Source organism: Balaenoptera physalus, assembly GCF_965194825.1.
Source record: "Balaenoptera physalus genome assembly, chromosome: 1".
In the NCBI taxonomy this organism is placed as follows: Eukaryota; Metazoa; Chordata; class Mammalia; order Artiodactyla; family Balaenopteridae; genus Balaenoptera; species Balaenoptera physalus.
In genome coordinates, this window is record NC_138882.1 from 64,635,735 (window position 1) to 64,655,150 (window position 19,416).

Here is a 19,416-nt window from a genome sequence, read left to right on the forward strand (position 1 = left end):
ATCATGCCACTCCCTTCTGGCTTGTAGAGTTTCTGCTGAGAAATCAGCTGTTAACCTTATGGAAGTTCCCTTGTATGTTATTTTTCGTTTTTACTTTGCTGCTTTCAATAATTTCTCTTTGTCTTTAATTTTTGCCAGTTTGATTACTATGTGTCTTGGCGTGTTTCTCCTTGGGTTTATCCTGTATGGGACACGCTGTGCTTCCTGGACTTGGGTGGCTATTTCCTTTCCCATGTTAGGGAAGTTTTCGACTATAATCTCTTCAAATATTTTCTCGGGTCCTTTCTGTCTCTTCTCCTTCTGGGACCCCTATAATGCGAATGTTGTTGCATTTAATGTTGTCCCAGAGGTCTCTTCATTTCTTTTCATTCTTTTTTCTTTATTCTCCTCTGCAGCAGTGAATTCCACCATTCTGCCTTCCAGGTCACTTATCCGTTCTTCTGCCTCAGTTATTCTGGTATTGATTCCTTCTAGTGTCGTTTTCATTTCAGTTATTGTATTGTTCATCTCTGTTTGTTTGTTCTTGAATTCTTCTAGGTCTTTGTTAACCATTTCTTGCATCTTCTCAATCTTTGCCTCCATTCTTTTTCCGAGGTCCTGGATCATCTTCACTATCATTATTCTGAATTCTTTTTCTGGAAGGTTGCCTATCTCCACTTCATTTAGTTGTTTTTCTGGGGTTTTATCTTGTTCTTTCATCTGGTACATAGCCCTCTGCCTTTTCATCTTGTCTATCTTTCTGTGAATGTGGTTTTTGTTCCACAGGCTGCAGGATTGTAGTTCTTCTTGCTTCTGCTGTCTGCCCTCTGGTGGATGAGGCTATGTAAGAGGCTTGTGTAAGTTTCCTGATGGGAGGGACTGGTGGTGGGTAGAGCTGACTGTTGCTCTGGTGGGTAGAGCTCAGGAAAACTTTAATCCACTTGACTGCTGATGGGTGGGGCTGGGTTCCCTCCCTGTTGGTTGTTTTAGCCTGAGGCAACCCAACACTGGAGCCTACCTGGGCTCTTTGATGGGGCTAATGACAGACTCTGGGAGGGCTCACGCCAAGGAGTACTTCCCAGAACTTCTGCTGCCAGTGCCCTTGTCCCCACAGTGAGCCACAGCCACCTGCCGCCTCTGCAGGAGACCCTCCATCACTAACATGTAGGTCTGGTTCAGTCTCCCCTGGGGTCACTGCTCCTTCCCCTGGGTCCTGATGTGCACACTACTTTGTGTGTGCCCTCCAAGAGTGGGGTCTCTGTTTCCCCCAGTCCTGTCAAAGTCCTGCAATAAATTCCCACTAGGCTTCAAAGTCTGATTCTCTAAGAATTCCTCCTTGCATTGCCAGACCCCCAGGTTGGGAAGCCTGACGTGGGGCTCAGAACCTTCACTCCAGTGGGTGGACTTCTGTGGTATAAGTGTTCTCCAGTCTGTGAGTCACCCACCCAGCAGTTATGGGATTTGATTTTACTGTGATTGCACCCCTCCTACCGTCTCATTGTGGCTTCTCCTTTGTCTTTGGATGTGGGGTATCTTTTGTGGTGAGTTCCAGTGTCTTCCTGTTGATGATTGTCCAGCAGCTAGTTGTGATTCTGGTGTTCTCACAAGAGGGAGTGAGAGCATGTCCTTCTACTCCGCCATCTTGTTTCCTCCTTGTGAATAGATTTCTTAACAGAATTTTATTTTTCCTAGAGTTTCTAGGAAACTTTTTTTTTTGCAATGTCTTCTTTATAATATCCTGCTTCAGTTTTGGCTGGACACTCTGTCCATTACCCGTGAATCTCCCGAAGTGTGAGGTATGCTTTTTTTTATATAATTATTTTTATTTTATTTTATTTATTTATTTTTTTTGGCTGCATTGGGTCTTTGTTGCTGTGTGCAGGCCTTCTCTAGTTGCGGCAAGTGGGTCTACTCTTCATTGTAGTGCACTGGCTTCTCATTGTGGTGGCTTCTCTTGTTGCAGAGCACGGGCTCTAGAGTGCAGGCTCAGTAGATGTGGTTCATGGGCTTAGTTGCTCTGAGGCATGTGGGAGCTTCCTGGACCAGGACTCAAACCTGTGTCCCCTGCATTGGCAGGCAGATTCTTAACCACTGTGCCACCAGGGAAGTCCATGAGGTATGCTTTTAAGACATGCTGGAGAAGGACATATCATAAGAGGTTCAAGGACACAGCATTAGCTATGAATCAGATAGTGAGGAAGTTGATTACCTTTTCAATTCTCTATCAATCCTCATGTCCTTCCTAAAAACTTATTTTCTGACTCTTGATCCATTCCAAGGATCGACAGCCCGTGGGCTCCCTCCTGGGCTCTTTCGTTCCACTTGCTCCACCTAATTCTTCAGGGAGCACTCCTCTCATTCCTTGATCTCCTTGACATGCGCTGAAATCTCATTTAATGTTTCATTTACTCATTCAGCAAATATTTATTGGGTTTCTGATATGTGCCAGACAGTGCTCTAGGCACCTTAGATGCATCAGGGAACAAAACAGCATTCTATTGGGGAGAAGCAGACAATGGAGAGAAAACATTAACAAAGAAGTAAATTCTGTAGTATGTATAAGTGATCCCAAGGAGAAAACCAGAAAAGAATGTTGTGTAGGGCAAGGGAGATTAGGAGTGCAGAGTCATTAGGGTAGCCCTCAGTGAGAGGTAAAATTCATGGAAAGGCAAAGGAAGTGAGGGATTTTATTGTATGGATGGCTGGGGAAAAGCATTCTAGGCAGAGGGGAGGGCCAGGATAATGGCCCTAAGATAGGAATTGACCCCTTCCATTCTGTATATTGTGAATTTATGCTTTTAAAAATTATTTTATTCTTGTTTTAATGGGGTAAAATGTGCTGGACCTGGAGGTCAGGAGATAAATAAAAGAGGTCAGTTTTTCACCTTGAACTTGAAGTCTTATTTCTGAGTCTTTGAAACCACAGGTGAGCAAGTACTATCTTTGCTTTTCTCCTTTCTTCTGAGAACCTACAAGCATTCCGTATATTTCTTTTCTTTTGATTTTTACAGATCCTCTTTGAAGTAGGGAACTTTTAATATATTTCCTTCATAAATGAAGAAAATTGAGACCTAAAAATAATATGATTCACCCAAGGGGTAAATGATATGACAAAAATCATATCTTATATATCCTGACTTTATTTGCTTTATTTAGCCAATATTGCTTTTCGCCACATCTCATTCTATCACTATTACAATCTGAAATGTAAAACAAAACATATAGGATGTTGAAGAAGGAATAGCATTTTATTTTTAATCATTGATTTTTTTTCCCCAAAAAACACACATTTATTGAGTATCTGTTATGTGTCAGGCAGTGATCTAGGCATTGGGGATATAGTGGTGAAAATGGCAGATGTGTCTATTCTCATATATTGAATTTTAATGGAGACTGATAGGCAATAAACAAATTAATTAATAGAAGCATCAGGGGGACTTGGAGGCCTTGAGAAATATTCTGAATTTTATTCCAAATGGATTAGAACACATTAGAGAAATACTGATTAGAATTAGTATTGGCTGCATATAACAAGGACCCAGCTAGAGTGGCTTAAATTTATTATTAAAGTTCCTAAATGTATTTCTCTCTATGTAAAATGCTTGTCTCATCACTGGGACTGGTATGGAGGCTTCATGATCATCAGAGATCCTTGGTTCAAAGTGGTAGCTGGAGTTCCAGCCATCATGTTCACATTTAACACTAGAAGGAGGAGAAAAGAAACCAAAAAATGAAAGGGATGCCCCTTCCTTTTTCAGTAGTTTTCTAGAATTCTTCCTACCCAATACTCCCCTTATATCTCAAGGACCAATACAATACAATACAATACGTCACATGGCTATATATCCAGTTGCAAGGGAGGTTGGAAAATGTAGCTTCCCCAAGTAAAATTGAGTTCTATTACTAAGGAGAAAAGGGACAATGGAAGTTGAGATAGGAAACAAGCAATTTCTGCCACTGAGATCTGAATCTTTTTTTTTTAAATTATTATTTCATTTATTTATTTTTGGCTGCATTGTGTCTTCATTGCTGTGCGTGGGCTTTTTTTTTTTTTTTTTTTGTCTCTAGTTGTGGCGAGCGGGGGATACTCTTCATTGCGGTGCATGGGCTTCTCATCGCGGTGGCTTCTCTCATTGTGGAGCACGTGGTCTAGAGCTCAGGCTCAGTAGTTGTGGCACATGCGCTTAGTTGCTCTACAGCATGTGGGATCTTCCCGGACCAGGGCTCAAACCGGTGTCCCCTGCATTGGCAGGTGGATTCTTAATCACTGTGCCTCCAGGGAAGTCCTGAATCATGTTTTTAAAAACTTACTCTGCCTTCTTTATAGAAAACAGATTGAAGAGGATAGGAATAGGAGGGAGATCAGTTTTTCACACTTGTCTAGATGAAATTTGGTGATGGACTAGGGTGGTGCTATAGAGAAGATTGACAGAAGAAGATGGATTCAGATATGTATTGGAGTAGACATAATAGGACTTTCTGATGGACTGAATGGGCATAGGGGTGAGGGAAGGAAAAGAATCAAGGACATTGTCTAGGTTTTTGCCTTGAGGAGATGAATATGGCAGTGATGCCTTGAGAAATGAATACGGCAGTGATGCTTACTAAGACAGGCGAAACTGGTGGATATAGGTTGGTGGATATAGGTTTATGGAAAAGAGATTCAAGAGTTCTGTTTAGATCATTTTAATTTTGAAATTAGGCATCCACGTGGTAGCTGCCAAGGAGACACTTGGATGTATGCGTCGGTAGGTAAGGGTTGATGTCAGGTCTTAAAGATGTAAAACCAAAAGTCGTTGTCATATGGGTAGAATTTAAAGTCATGGGCAGGTGAAATTATCTAGGGAGAAATTTGGTTGGAGAAAGGAGCCCACAGTCAAACTGAGGCTTACCAAAATTTGGAACATTAATAGAGGAGTAGGAGCCAGCAAAGTGAGCAAACAATGAGGGAGGGAAACAAGGGAATGGGTATTATGAAAGCCGCTGAAAAAGGGAGTGGTCAATTGTCATAAATGCTGCCAAGAGGGGTAATAAGATGCAGACAAAGATGTAACCTTTGGATTTGGCAACTTGGTTGTCACTGGTAACCCTGACAAGAAAGTTTTAGAGGAATAGGAGGATAAAGGCATAATTCAATTTATTCAGCCTCTAGTCACTAGAGATAAACTAGACAGCAGACTAGGAGAGATGGGCAAATTAATCCTTATACAGTGTGATAAAGGATGATGATTGATAGAGGTCTGCATGGGGTCAATGGGCACACACAAGTTGGGGCACTAATTCTATGGGGCAAGGGCACAGAAAGCTTTCAGAAGAAGGTGATAAGTATCAATAGATGCTGAAACTGAATTTTATAAATTAAAAGATCTGTGGAGTAATGCATTCACCTTGGAGTCAGGAGACCTCCATCACGAACAGATATATGATCTGAGACAAGGCCCTTTCCCTCTTTAGGATTCTTCCTTCTCCCTGAATGGATAAGTGGCTAGATTCAACAATCCTCATTTGTTTTCTGTTTTAAGATCATTATGGAATTTTCTAACCTATTGAAGTCTAGATAGACTGAAGGTTTTAAATTCAAGGCTCTCAGCCCTTAAGTTAGCCCTTTGGGGTATTCCATTAATTGTCTGTATTTCTCCATTAGAAGCTGACATCGCGTTCTTCATCACCATTAATTCATAGTTTGAATTACTGCAGGGTAAATTAGTTAGGATAATGTTATCATCTAAAACAAACCCCAACATTTCAGTGGGTTAACACCGTCGAATGACAGTTTTTTTCTGCCCAGGTAATGATCCAATGAGAATGTTGTCAAATAGCCTTGAACACAGTCAGTCAGGGACCCAGCCTCCCTGACTATGTTGTAGATTTGCTATCCCTTAGATCCCCACAGTTAATTTGTTTTCCTGTGGAAGGAGAAGATGGGGAAGATATCTAACCACCTCAATTCAGAGGTGACATATATTACTTCTGATGGAATCCCATTTTCAAACTAAACACATGTCTTCACTTAAGATGCAGTGGGGACTGGAAAATGCAGATCCTGGCTGGGCAACAACAACTTTGTCGTGGAAGGGGAACAGGAAGCTTCAGTGGACACCAGACATCTCTGCCACATGAACATTTCAATGACCCATACAACTCACTTGTTTGTTTATTTTCCAGCTGAAGAAGAGATCACCTTTTCCAGAATAGAGACTTCTAAGAGATTTGAAATATTTTCTGAAAATCTCAGGTACAGGCTTCAATAATTGTTTAGGAGGTAGAGCATGAACAACTGGCATTAAATTCAGAACACTGTTAGAATCATTTGTCTGGTCAGTACTCTGGGTCTTTTAGGCACAAATCAGAGGGTGTGTGTGGTGAGTTTGGTCAGTAGTTATGTAATGGAGCGGGAACCTATGGGCCCTTCCCAGGACAGACCCCCTCCCCCATATCCTCTGCTGTAGCTCCTCTTTGGTTTTTTTTGTTTTGTTTTGTTTTAAATATTTATTTACATATTTCGTTGCACTGGGTCTTAGTTATGGCAGGCGGGCTCCTCAGTTGTGGCATGCGGGATCTTTCGTTGCGGCAAGCAGGCTCTTCATTGTGGTGTGCGGGCTTCTCTCTAGTTGTGGCACACAGGTTCCAGAGCATGTGGGCTCAGTAGTTGCAGCATATAGCCTCCTTAGTTGTGACAGGCGGGCTCCTTAGTTGTGGCTCGCCAGCTCCTTAGTTGTGGCATGCATGCATGTGGGATCTAGCTTCCTGGCCAGGGATTGAAACTGGACCCCCTGCATTAGGAGTGCAGAGTCTTAACCATTGTGCCACCAGGGAAGTCCCTGTAGCTTCTCTTTGAAGTACCTAGATAATAGTATCTGATGCACACTTCCTGAGTTGTTTTACAGATGCTAAAACCACCACCAAATGGAAGAAATCTACATTAGATTTTCTTATCTTGCTCTTTTATTTGTTTTTGAAGATATCTTCATATCAAACACTATACTATATCTACAAATTATTACTCCTATTTATTTCTGCATTTGGACAGTTCTGAAGAAATAAGAGAAAAGATCTTGAGTTTCTTTGACATCATTATATCAAAAATGAGGACATCTGAGAATGACATCATCCCTCTGGAATCTTGCCAGTGTGAGGAAATCCTAGAGATTGTCATCATGCCTCTGGCTCACCATTTTCTGGCTTTGGGAGAAAACAACAAAGCCTTATATTACTTCCTGGAACTTGCATCTGCTTATCTCATCTTGGGTGATAATTATATGGTAAGCTGTTTCTGCCCAGATCCCCTCCAGTTTTTTGATTTTATAATTAGTTATTTAGGGGAGTGCTTTTTAATTTCTAAGTTGTCAGGGTGCTTTTATGTATCTTTTTTTTAAAAATTATTTATTTATTTATTTATTTATGGCTGTGTTGGGTCTTCATTTCTGTGCTAGGGCTTTCTTCTAATTGTGGCAAGCGGGGGCCACTCTTCATCGCGGTGCATGGGCCTCTCACTATCGCGGCCTCTCTTGTTGCGGAGCACGGGCTCTAGAGCGGAGGCTCAGTAGTTGTGGCTCACGGGCCCAGTTACTCCACGGCATGTGGGATCTTCCCAGGCCAGGGCTCGAACCCATGTCCCCTGCATTGGCAGGCAGATTCTCAACCACTGCACCACTAGGGAAGCCCCCCCTCCACTTTTGAGACAGACCTACAGATCACAGGACCAGAAAGGAAGCTCTAGTGTTTGGTTTTTTTATTATTACTTCATGTTCTTGACTCTGAGCAGCACCCCCTTCTTTGAAAATCAAATTGCTCTGAAAGGAAATGACCTGAGATTGTGAAAAAGTCAGAACAAACCACAACTACCATTATACATCATTTAAAACACTGCCATCATTAGAAACTTGCTATGAACTGTCTACCTACATGGGACCCTGGTTTAAACTCTTCAGTTTCAGTAGAGTCTTCCTCAGTAATGTCCCAGCCGCATTTGCTCTCTGTCTTCCCCAAGTATCTGTCAGCACAAATACCTGTAGGTCTTTGAATAAGCACAAATCTAGTTTTAGTCTTGTGATCCCTGAAGGGGCTCACTCACTTTGGTCTTCATGTAACTTGTGCTAAATTATCATACATACCTTTAGGCCACCAAAGCCCTAGTGAATATTTCTCTAGGATAATTGTAAATAACCTTCCAGGGCAATATGCCCTTAGAAATGTGGGGATTTGATACATATAATGAAATAAAATAATTTATTGTTAAGTAAGTTGGGAAGCGCTGAGCTGAATAAAGCTAAATAGATTTCTGTACTACAGATATTTCAGGGCCTTAATATGCTAAGATCCATAGAAATCTCCCAGAGGGTTGGGCTAGGACTGGGACATATTTTTTCTCTCAAACTTATTTGACCTTAGATCACTTTGCATAGAACAGCTGCCTGACTAAGCTTCCATGAACTCACTTGAGGAAATGCCTTTCTGGGCAGAGCTTCCCACGCCCGAGTAGCCATGGCTGCCACCCTTCATGCCTGCACTTGTGGACTGTTTCAGATTTTACAGTTGTGGCCTAATTAAACTCCACACCTTAGATTTATATAAAATTTTAAAATTAAACCATTAAAAATGTCAGTAAGCTGTGGTTCTCTCACATATTTATGAACAAAAGGCTCCTGTGCATATTTTATACACATATGTGAAGAAGGCAGTGGTGTGGCCAGTGAGTCCCAGGAAGAGAAGGTTTAGGCAGCCTTGGGGGCTAACTTGCTAAACCTGTGCTCACCCTCATCTCATTATCCAGGGAGTGACGAATGTTCAGGAAAACAATGATTGGAAGCAGAGCCCCAGTGCAGGGTCCCCAAATGTGCCATTTGCTTCCCCGTCTCCCAGCAAAGAAACCTTGTCTCCCTCTTTCCGCATCCCACACATAGCCTTAGGCTGCATGAGACTTGGGGACAGTCCCTCACCTTATTTTACTCTTCAAGTCTGACCTTGCCTTGGTGTTTACAAGTGCCAAGACTCTCTTCACGATGTCATAGGACGTTGAAGATGAAGGGAGGAAGGTTGCTCAGGGCCTTACCTTCCCCTTCCACTTCCCAACGATGGCCCTGGCAAAAGAAATGGGAGTGGTTCATAACTCATTCCAAAAGTAGAGGCTGGCTTCTCATAGATGTGGGGAAGCTCTCAGGAGCCATGAGTACTCTGCTGGAAATAGGGAGGTTGGGGATGGAATTACTCAAAGAGGGAAATTGCCCTGGGGACAACTTCAGGTAAGGTGACTTACATGACAACATGAGGAAAGGAGGAGGTCTCTAGATTCATCCTCTAGAATGAGAGATTCTAAGAGGGACCAAGAGGGACATGAAGGTGACCCATATCTTCAGCAGGAACTTTCCCCACCCTTTCTGTCTAGAGTTTGAAGGACTCTGATCAGGACCTGAAGGAAGAGATGGAGGTGGGAGCTGGAGTGGTCCTGCTTCTCTTCCTTCAGTAGAGTCTGGGGCAATGGCCCCTCCATGGTCCTGATCCCTGATGACTCAATACCTTCTACTCCTTGTGCTGGTTGCAGGCTTACGTATATTTGAATGAGGGAGAGAGGTTGCTGAAAATTCTCAAGAAGGAAAAATCTTGGAGTAAGACTTTTGAGTGGACTACCTTTTTTACCCTCAAGGGTCAGGTAAGAGACCATTAGAAATGTGATTAATCTGTTCTTTATCACTGGGGCTTTACGTAGAAGAAGTAGTAGAAGTCATCCCTATACTTTCTACATCCTCCTCCCATCCTCTGCCAGAAATCTTTTCCAAGACTCCAGAACCCCAAGCCCCGGGACTCAAACCTCCTCACCATCACTTGTCTGCAGCAAGATCTTCTTTAGCCTCTCGGTTGACAGCTTTATGAAATGTTTTTCTAACAACCTCCCAAAATGGACAGGAATAGGTAAACGTTTTCTCAGAGGTAGATGATGAACAATGAGGATGTAAAGTCCTAGTCATTCAACCATCCTTCCACAGATACATCCAAGAAACATTTCAGATTGTGCCAGGCACTGGGAGATTTTGTTCCTGGGCCTTAAATGACCTTTTCTGGATAAGATTCCTTAACTATGTATTTTTGGAACCTACCAACCAAGTCTAGAATCACTGCTTTTCTTCTTTTCCTTTCTTCCCCTTTCTTCTCCTTGTAGGTCTGTTTCAACATGGGCCAGATGGTGCTTGCCAAGAAAATGCTGAGGAAGGCCTTGAAGCGCCTCAATCGAATCTTTCCTTACAACTTAATCTCCTTGTTTCTCCAGATTCATGTTGAAAAAAACAGACACTTTCATTATGTGAATCAGAAGCAGCAGGCCCAAGAGAGCTCACCTCCAGGGTAAGGAAGGAGGTGGGGAGAGCTGGGTATCTCATCTCACTCCCCAGAGGAGAGAGACCTACACATAGTCCAACAGTCAGCCCCCAAAGCCTGGGCCTCTAGCGGGTGCAAGGAGTCCTGGTGGCTCGCTGGTGGGGGAAGGGATGAGTGGGAGAGGAGCTCCCAGGCCAGGGCTGGGTTGCCTCAGAACAACTTAACAGGCACCTTTTGCCAAAGGGAGTTCAGGTGACAAAACCTTAAGGGAGCCCTTTGCAAGGTGAGCTCCAGTGTCCCTCCCCACTCATCTTACCCACTAACCCCTCTGGCCATCCATGTTCCAATGGGAATCTGCACCACCTGTTCCTAGAGCCTCAGTCACAAGTCCTCTTCCAATTCAGTGCTAAAACCCTGGGTGTTGTCCCTGCCCCAAAGAAAAATGGCAGGTCCTGAAGACATCTGCCAAAAGACAAAACAGCCCACCCATTTTTGTAACTCTATAGATACGTGGGTTACATGGGGTATCCATCGGTCAATGTTATACCATTAAGATATGTACATTTCAATGTATGTAAATTTTATCTATAAAACAACTATAAAAAATAATGAGGTGGGGTAGGAGAAGGAAACAGTGAGTAGAAGGACAGATGTAATAAGAATGTTGATAGTTGCTGAAGCTAGATGCTGGGTACATGTGGCTCATTATACTTTTCTGTTTTACTGTGTGTGCACGTTTGAAATTTTCCACAATAAAAGTTTTAAGAATATATTCCACCTACCTAGCAATTCATACCAAGAGAGATGCCACCTAGTTGGGGATCTGGAGAGCTGTTAGAAGATCTCTTCCATCTTGGGAGATGCCAGCTGCAATTTTCCCACAGGTTCTGCCTGAGATACAAGTATTTATTTCTATGGGCAAATTGCTGCAATTCTTTGGCAACCCCACCAAAAACTGCCTTCCCCAGTTTCCTGAAAGTGTTCCCTTGACTATGGGGGAGGCTGGGATGGAAATGAGGTGCAGCTGAGCTCCTTTGCAGGCTGGGGACAGGCTCCTGAGAATCTAAGCCTGCTGCCTCAGGAGACACCAGGAGGGGGAGAGGCGGGGAGAAGTTCGCAGAGATCTCTTGGAGAGGTAAGAGAGAATTGGAGTTTGGGTCACACAGAGGGTTGCCAGATGAAATAAAGGATGCCTAGTTGAATTTAAAGTTCAGATCAATAATAAATGATTTTTTTTCGTATACCTTATATCACACAAGATATTTAGGACATATGCATTCTAAAAGAATTGTTTTGAAATTCAGATTTAACCTGGCATCCCATATTTTCATTCCCCAAATCTGACAAGCCTAATGTACAACCACATTTTGTAAAAGGAATAAGAAGTACCTGCACAAGAGGAGAAGGTGAAACAGTGATGATCAGGAAGAAACTACAGAACAATTGGCTTAAAATGCTGTCCAGTCAAAAGGTTCTCATCTCAAAAATAAGGACATTAAGAAACAATATTTAATGTCAGAATTTCTACAGCTTCATGAACTCCCTATGTTATTAGGGATTTTACCTTCTCCATGTTTCCTTAGAAACTTTAAAAAATAATTTCCACAACAGAATGAATGCCATCAATGTCTAAACTGAAAGTGCCTGGAATTCTTCTTTAAGAATCTCTAGGATATCTTCCTTTTTTCTCATCTTTATTTAAAATCTGCTTTTTGATAGTTATTTCTAGTTATATTTTGCTTTCTTGGCTTTGTTAAATTACTAATATTGCAGCCAGTTTAGGATCCCATTTTTATCACAAATAGAGGAGATTGGGGGCTACGTTACCAGTTAAATGACTTGTGGAGGCTAAGGCTGAGACCCCCAACATTCTCGGTAGGTGGTCAGCCATCCTTCCCTTGAATAATTCCAGCACAGGAAGTTCACCATCTCCTGCGACATTCCACTCTGTTGTCAGAATGTGTTTTAGTCTGTTTGGACTGCTGTGACAAAATACCACAGGCCGGCTGGCTTATTAACAGCAGAAGTTTATTGCTCACAGTTCTGGAGGCTGGAAGCCTGAGGTCCTAGTGCCAGCGTGGCTGGGCCAGGGCCCTCTTCAGGGTCGCAGACTTCTTGTCGTATCCTCACATGGTGGAATGGGGCCGGGAACTCTGTGGAGTCTCTTTTATAAGAGCTCTAATCCCAGTCATGAAGGCTTCACCCTCATAACCTTATCATGTCCTAAAGGCCCCACCTACTATTACCATCACTTTTGGGAGTTAGAATTCAACTTATGAATTTTGGGGGATGCATTCAGACCACAGCAGAATGGGATTGTTTAAAAGGCTCACTTCCTTGGTTGAACTGAGACCTAGCTCCTGACAACCATGTGTAACAGAGGAAATGACACACTGAACTGGCCAGGCTGGAGGTGGCCAGGGCTGCAGTCCTGGCACCATTGCATTCTAGCTACGTGACTTTGACTTAATTACTTAACCTGTCTGAGTCTCACCTTCCGCTCTTGTAAAATGGGGTTAATTATTCCTTCCTTTCTTACGGGGTTGTCATCAGTCTCAAATGTGATTCAATGATATAAATGTGCTTTTTAAATAATTTCATTTAAATGGCAATGAACTGACAGGGGACAGGTGAGTTACATCAATTACCTTAATTAATCATCACAAAGTAGGTATTATGGTCCCCACTGTCTGGTGGAAAAATTGTGCTTCATAAAGATTCATGTGCATGTACAACAAGGTCCTACTGTATAGCACGAGGAAGTATATTCAATATCCTGTGATAAACCATAATGGAAAAGAATATTTTTAAAAATTAATGTATCAATATACATATGTATAACGGAATCACTTTGCTGTACAGCAGAAATTAACACAACATTGTAAATCAACTATGTGTCAATAAAAAAATACTATGTGCTGAAACTGAAAACAAAAATTAACGTGCATGTTAATTTCCACGTAAAGGAAACAGGCCTCAAACTCAAGTCTGTTTTGACACCCAAGCCAGTAGTGAGGCTCTGCCCCTGCGCTTCCCTCAAGCATGCTGGTGGCGATACCTTCTTCTTATGTCCCATGTGTGTACTTTATCTAATAGGAAGAAGAGGCTGGCGCAACTTTACCAGCAAACCACTTGCTTCTCCTTGCTGTGGCAGATCTATGGCTTAAATTATTTTTTTCACTACAAGTATTATTGCCACCTGGCAGCTCTGATGCAAGTGAATACTGCCCTGGAAACTCAAGATGATTTCCAGGTAGGGTATTTTTGTAGCTGCTTTTTTTTTTTTTAATTTATTTATTTATTTTTGGCTGTGTTGGGTCTTCGTTTCTGTGCGAGGGCTTTCTCTAGTTGCAGCGAGCGGGGGCCACTCTTCATCACGGTGCGCGGGCCTCTCACTATCGCGGCCTCTCTTGTTGCGGAGCACAGGCTCCAGACGCGCAGGCTCAGTAGTTGTGGCTCACGGGCCCAGTTGCTCCGCGGCATGTGGGATCTTCCCAGACCAGGGCTCGAACCCGTGTCCCCTGCATTGGCAGGCAGACTCTCAACCACTGCGCCACCAGGGAAGCCCTGTAGCTGCTTTTTACGTTTCTGAATCTCATTTGGAGAGAAAAGCCTAGTGAAAGCCAATCAAAATTCAAAATCATGAAGATTTAATAAAAACCTTCCAGACTAGATTGTTCCGCTGAGGCTAGCAGTTGTCAAACGTTTTGGTCCCAGGATCCCCTTATACTCCTAATAATTGAGGACCTCAAATAGCTTTTTATATGGGTTTATATATTTATATTTTTATATGGGATCATATACTTTTATGGGGTATATCTATTGATACTGTCATATAAGAAACAAAAACTGAGATACTTTAAAAATATTTTTAGAGAAAATAAACCCATGACATATGAACATAATTAACATTTTCATTGAAAAAAACTCTATTTCCCCAAACAAAAAATATTGTGAGAAGAATGGCATGTATTACATTTTTGCAAATACCTTAATGTCTGACTTCACAGAAGACAGCTAGATTCTCAATCTGCTTCTACTTTCACTTCCTTGTAATGTCACATAACTCTCCCTCGGAAAACTCCACATTGTACTTGTAAGAGAATGAGGGTGAAAAAGGAAAATGTAAAAGGATAATTCTTTTAAAAAGATAAAATCATTCCCTAGCGGTCCAGAGGTTAGGACTCAGTGCTCTCACAGCCGAGGGCCCGGGTTCAATCTCTGGTCGGGGAACTAAAATCCCACAAGCTGCGCAGCATGGCCAAAAAAATTAAAAGTAAAAGAACACGCATCAAAGATGTTATTGAGCTCATTAAAGTTAGTGAGAGAACTAGTAAGATGTTACAACTGTTTCCCAGGAGAATTTAATTTATGAATGTATACAAAACTAGTCTAATCACAGGGCAAGAATACAATCACTTGTATTCCACCGAACATTTCTATTTCTATGAAAAAGAATCATTTACATTATTACCAGGTTTCCCAAAGGCAGTGAAAGGCAGAGATAACCTTGATGAGTGAGCTAGACAGGACACCCACTGAATTTTTTTTGTTTTGGCCCATTTCAAGTTCTTTCACTATTTTTCCTGAAAAACTGCTACACACAAAACAAATGGTCCACAAAACATCCTCCCTTCCTTCTGAAGGTTTCACCATGCGTTGTTATCATTAACCAGTCTTTTGCTATTAAACTTAAATGGCCAGTTGAGACAAACAGTTCTAAGACTGTTCTTCCACCACTGATTAAGACTGGGGTGGCAGGTATTGGGGATAACATTCATTTAGCCTTCTGAGCTTTCTGGGCAGACTTGGTGACCTTGCCAACCCCAGCTGCCTTCTTGTCCACTGCTTTGATGACACCCACAGCAACTGTCTGTCTCATGTCACGAGCAGCAAAACGGCCCAGAGGAGGATAGTCAGAGAAGCTCTTAACACACATGGGTTTGCCAGGAACCATATTAACGATGACAGCATCACCAGATTGAAGAGTTGTTTAAACAATAAACAACTTCTCTTCAATCCCCCAGTTAAGTTTAGAACTAGTCTTTACATTTTTTTGGAAACCAAACAAAACCAAACCAACCTTCCTTTATTGTTAAACAACAAAAGCAATGTATGCTTGTTATAACAATAAATTAAACATCACAGAAATGCATAAAGTAAAAAGTCCCTCATATCTCTACTCCAACTGCAACAAATAGGTAACTGCTTTTTACAGTTTGGAATGAATCCTTCCAGGCTTTTTGGTATGCAGTCATATATCCACACATATAAGCTATTGCTTTTATTTTTCACAAAAATTAAAATTCTTATATTTTGTTTAAGGACCCTGTGTGGACAAAAGGGGCCATTGAGCTTGTCCTGGATCATGCATTAAATAGGTGGCAGAAACTCAGCTTAATTTCTGTATCTAAGCCTATGGTTTTGCCAAATGTCCAGCTCCATTCCCAAGCTTACTAAATCCATGTTTACTGGCAGATGATTGGTGATATCCTGGGCTTTCTGCTTCGGGTTCCATCCCAGTCTTGCCCCATCTCTCCTCCTCTCCTCCACTGCTGCCATTTCAGATCATTAAGGCCTACCTGGACTATTCACTGTACCACCATCTAGCCGGCTACCAGGGCGTGTGGTTCAAATATGAGGTCATGACCATGGAGCACATCTTCAACCTCCCCCTGAAACGCGAGGGCGTTGAAATCATGACCTACGTGGCCGATACACTTGGCTATATCAAGCTCCTAATGGGTCACTTGGACTTGGCCATTGACTTAGGTAAGCCCTGGCTGGTCAAGAAAGAACTTGCAGATACAAGTAATGCCCAGAAATATACTGGAATTGTTTTCTTCCCAGGCTCTCGAGCCCACAAGATGTGGTCATTGCTTCGTAATCCCAACAAACACTGTCTGGTCCTCTGCTGGCTTTGTAAATCCCTCTTCTTGAAAAACAGGTATTTATCTCAAGCCATTTTCCAAAATTAGAGGAAGAAAGCCATATTAATGGAATGTTCTGGGTTTACTTAACCCCGGCCATAGGGTGGGGCAGGAAGTAAGGTTTACCAGAAGCTGATGTAACTGATAATCATCATCCTTGGGACACCGCTACTCTTTCACAGGCCTCACCTCTAACCTGGTTGCTCTGGCCAGTGGCTGGAGGCGGGACAGACAGTCAGCCCCACTGTGGGAATCAGGCCTCCACCACTGCCAGGTGGAAGAAAGGGAACAGTCTCACAGGGGAGGCAAACACCCAGAGAATAGCAGCCAGGACCAGAGGCGCAGGCCAACTTGGCCTGACTCTGGCCACCCTGATAGAGAGGTCCAGGAAAGGACAGTTTGAACAGAGAGCCAACTTGAGATTTAGGAGTGGGTTTGACGTCTGTTGAAGAATCGTATTTGGTCCTGAATTGCTGGGCAGGACTGAGACCAGGACTGAACTTCCTTCTCTCCCCACACACTATTTTTTAATCCTACCACCTTTTCTTATCCATAGATACAAGCAACTGATCCAGGTGCTGGGGTGGCTGTGGGATCTTTCTGTAGCAGAAGAGCATATCTTCAGCAAGGCATTTTTCTATTTTGTCTGCCTGGACATCATGCTTTATTCTGGTGAGCATGGCCTTGGAATTTATAAGAAACTGGGGGAATAACGCTTGCGTTGGTGTGGTGTGGCAGGTGACAGGACTAGGGCTTTGAGACCACTGGGTTTCTGGCTAGAAAGACATATAGGACAGGGGAGGGGAGAGCCTGGTGTTATGAGCTGAGGAGCCATCTAGAAGGTGCAAGGATTGCAAGGGACCAAAAAGGAAGAGAATTTAGAATTTAAGCTGCCAGTTAAAGCGTCAGATCATTTGTATCACACAAGTGATAGTGACTGACAGTATCTTCCTATGTGGCTTCTACGAGGGCATTTAATGTTTAGCAGGATAGACTTAGAGACTTCATGCTTGAAAATGAAGGGGGGGGGGCTGCTAATGGTGAGGTGAGGGTTCCAGGCATTGGCAGCTGTTAGCGATTTGGAAAACAAGTTCTTTCCCGATAACCTTCATGTTACACCAGGTAGGCAGGCCTCAGTGTACGTATTAAACCAGAGGGGCCAAACTGGGCATTCTTTTTCCCAGCCATATTTTCAACGAGGGATGTGAATATTGCTGCCAGCCAGGGAAGTGTGAACGCGAAGACTGAGAAGTCCCAGGCTGCACTGAGGCTGATTCCTTGGGCTCAAGCAGGGAGGGTTGGTTTCAACCCCACTCCTGCCTAATTGATATTATGGACTTGTATCTTGTACACATAAACTTCCACAAAAGCAGGGGCTCAGCAAACACAGGGCAGTGCAGTCACCTGGTTGTTGTAATCCGTGGGACCCTTTGGATTCATAAAGTAATCAGAGACCGAGACCTGTCCTCACAGTGGGAAATTCTCCTGGGAGCTATTAGGCCAGAAAGACGACACCCCTCCACCCCCAACCTACCAGCCAAGCTCTCCTGTTTCTCTCTTTTTTTAGGCTTTGTTTATAGGTCATTTGAAGAATGTTTGGAATTCATACACCAAAACGAAGACAACAGAATACTGAAGTTCCAAAGTGGAATCCTCCTGGGACTTTACTCATGTATAGCTATCTGGTAACAATGTGTTGCATACCACTAAATTCCCAAATTTGAAAATGTTGAATCCTGGAAGAGTTCTATGGGATTTGAAAAAAGGAAAGAAAAGAAAGGGAAAGTACTTTTAATTTATACCTAAGACAGATTGAAAGTGACAGAGCAGATTTATACTGAAAAACACCTTGGGGATCACCTAGTTCATCCCACTCAACTGAGGCCAGTAAAGCGATGCCACTTCAATTGTACTCAATGCAACAAGCATTTATTGCGTACACAGTGTGCAGTATTAATACAGAGATGAATAAGAAAAGAGTACTTGCTTCTGAGAAGTGTTGGGGGTTTGAGGGAGACTAATAAATAGCACTACTTACCCCCTCCCCACCCCCAAGATGGAATCATAATCATTGTTAATAGAGCCGATGTTGGAGGATATGGCGTGTATCCGCAGGCAAGTGAGCTTCCTAATATTGAACCCCAGGATTAGACACCCATCAGCAGCAGGCAGTTCTAGAAAACTCCACCCCCTCCCCACCCCACTGAGGCAGGAAGTACCATGCTCCCCGTGGGTCTCACTGGCTCTCAAGATGAAAGAGAGCTACACCTGCCTAATTTCTGTCCCAAAGTCACCAGCCTACTAAGTCACCCCTTGTCATTGGAGGAGTGAATGAGGCAGGGAAAGAAATGTGGAGCTTTGCACCAGTGGAGCTCCCTCACATGGAAGGAAACTTCAGGAGGGTTGAAGAAACAGGCTTCCTGTATCCCCATTAACCCATTAAGCCTCAGGCTTAATCTCTTTAACCCACTGCATTTTTTAAACTCAATAAACCTGTAGCTATGGCTTTAGCTTCAAGGAAGTGGATGGACAGTAAGGTTCCAGAACATTAAATAAATTACTTCCACAGCCATCCCCAAGACTGAAAGTCATTCCCTATTCCACTTCCCACCTCAAATTATATATGCAGTCATGTTGTCCAGTATTTAAAGATTTTGTGATGAGATTAAATGATAATACGAAGACATTCCTATGCAAAGTGCCACAAACTAGAGCAGTTTCAAATCTGAATAGAAATCTCCTCTTATTATAAAACTCACTGGGAGAAATTAAAATCCAAAAAATCAATTACCCTTGCCAGCTAAAGTCTAAAGAAGTGAAAGTTCAAAGTCAAATTAATTTGCCCTTGTGAGTTAAAGTTCAAGGAATCTAAAGTCCAAAAATCACCCTAATTTCTTATTCTACCCTACCTCACCTGAAGAGTTCTTGCAACAGCTGTAGCTTAGGCCAATACTGCTCCCACTTTATGGGCATAGGAATCATCTGGAGAGTTTGTTAACTCAGATTTCTGACCCCATCCCCAGAGTCTGTCTGATTCAGTAGATCTGGGTTGGACCAGAGAGCCTGCATTTCTAAGGAGCACTCAGGTGGTACTGACGATGTCTCTCTGTGGCCCACACCTTGAGTAGTATCAGCCCAGGCCATCTCTCTTTGAAATCAGAGCAATTTCTTCAAGCCCCAGAATTTATAGCTCCAA

The 19,416-nt window shown here is 42.7% G+C and overlaps 1 protein-coding gene across 1 annotated transcript in view; it reads left to right on the forward strand.

Annotated features, from left to right (window-relative positions):
* Positions 1-19,416, forward strand: part of ADCY10 (adenylate cyclase 10) — a 107,436-nt gene that overhangs the window by 56,861 nt on the left and 31,159 nt on the right. The window contains exons 21-29 of the mRNA XM_082437076.1: positions 6,145-6,214; positions 7,010-7,241; positions 9,521-9,628; positions 10,136-10,317; positions 13,387-13,543; positions 15,858-16,062; positions 16,141-16,237; positions 16,777-16,892; positions 17,788-17,905. Coding sequence (XP_082293202.1) covers positions 6,145-6,214; positions 7,010-7,241; positions 9,521-9,628; positions 10,136-10,317; positions 13,387-13,543; positions 15,858-16,062; positions 16,141-16,237; positions 16,777-16,892; positions 17,788-17,905 — 1,285 coding nt within the window. The remainder of the gene's footprint in view (positions 1-6,144; positions 6,215-7,009; positions 7,242-9,520; positions 9,629-10,135; positions 10,318-13,386; positions 13,544-15,857; positions 16,063-16,140; positions 16,238-16,776; positions 16,893-17,787; positions 17,906-19,416) is intronic.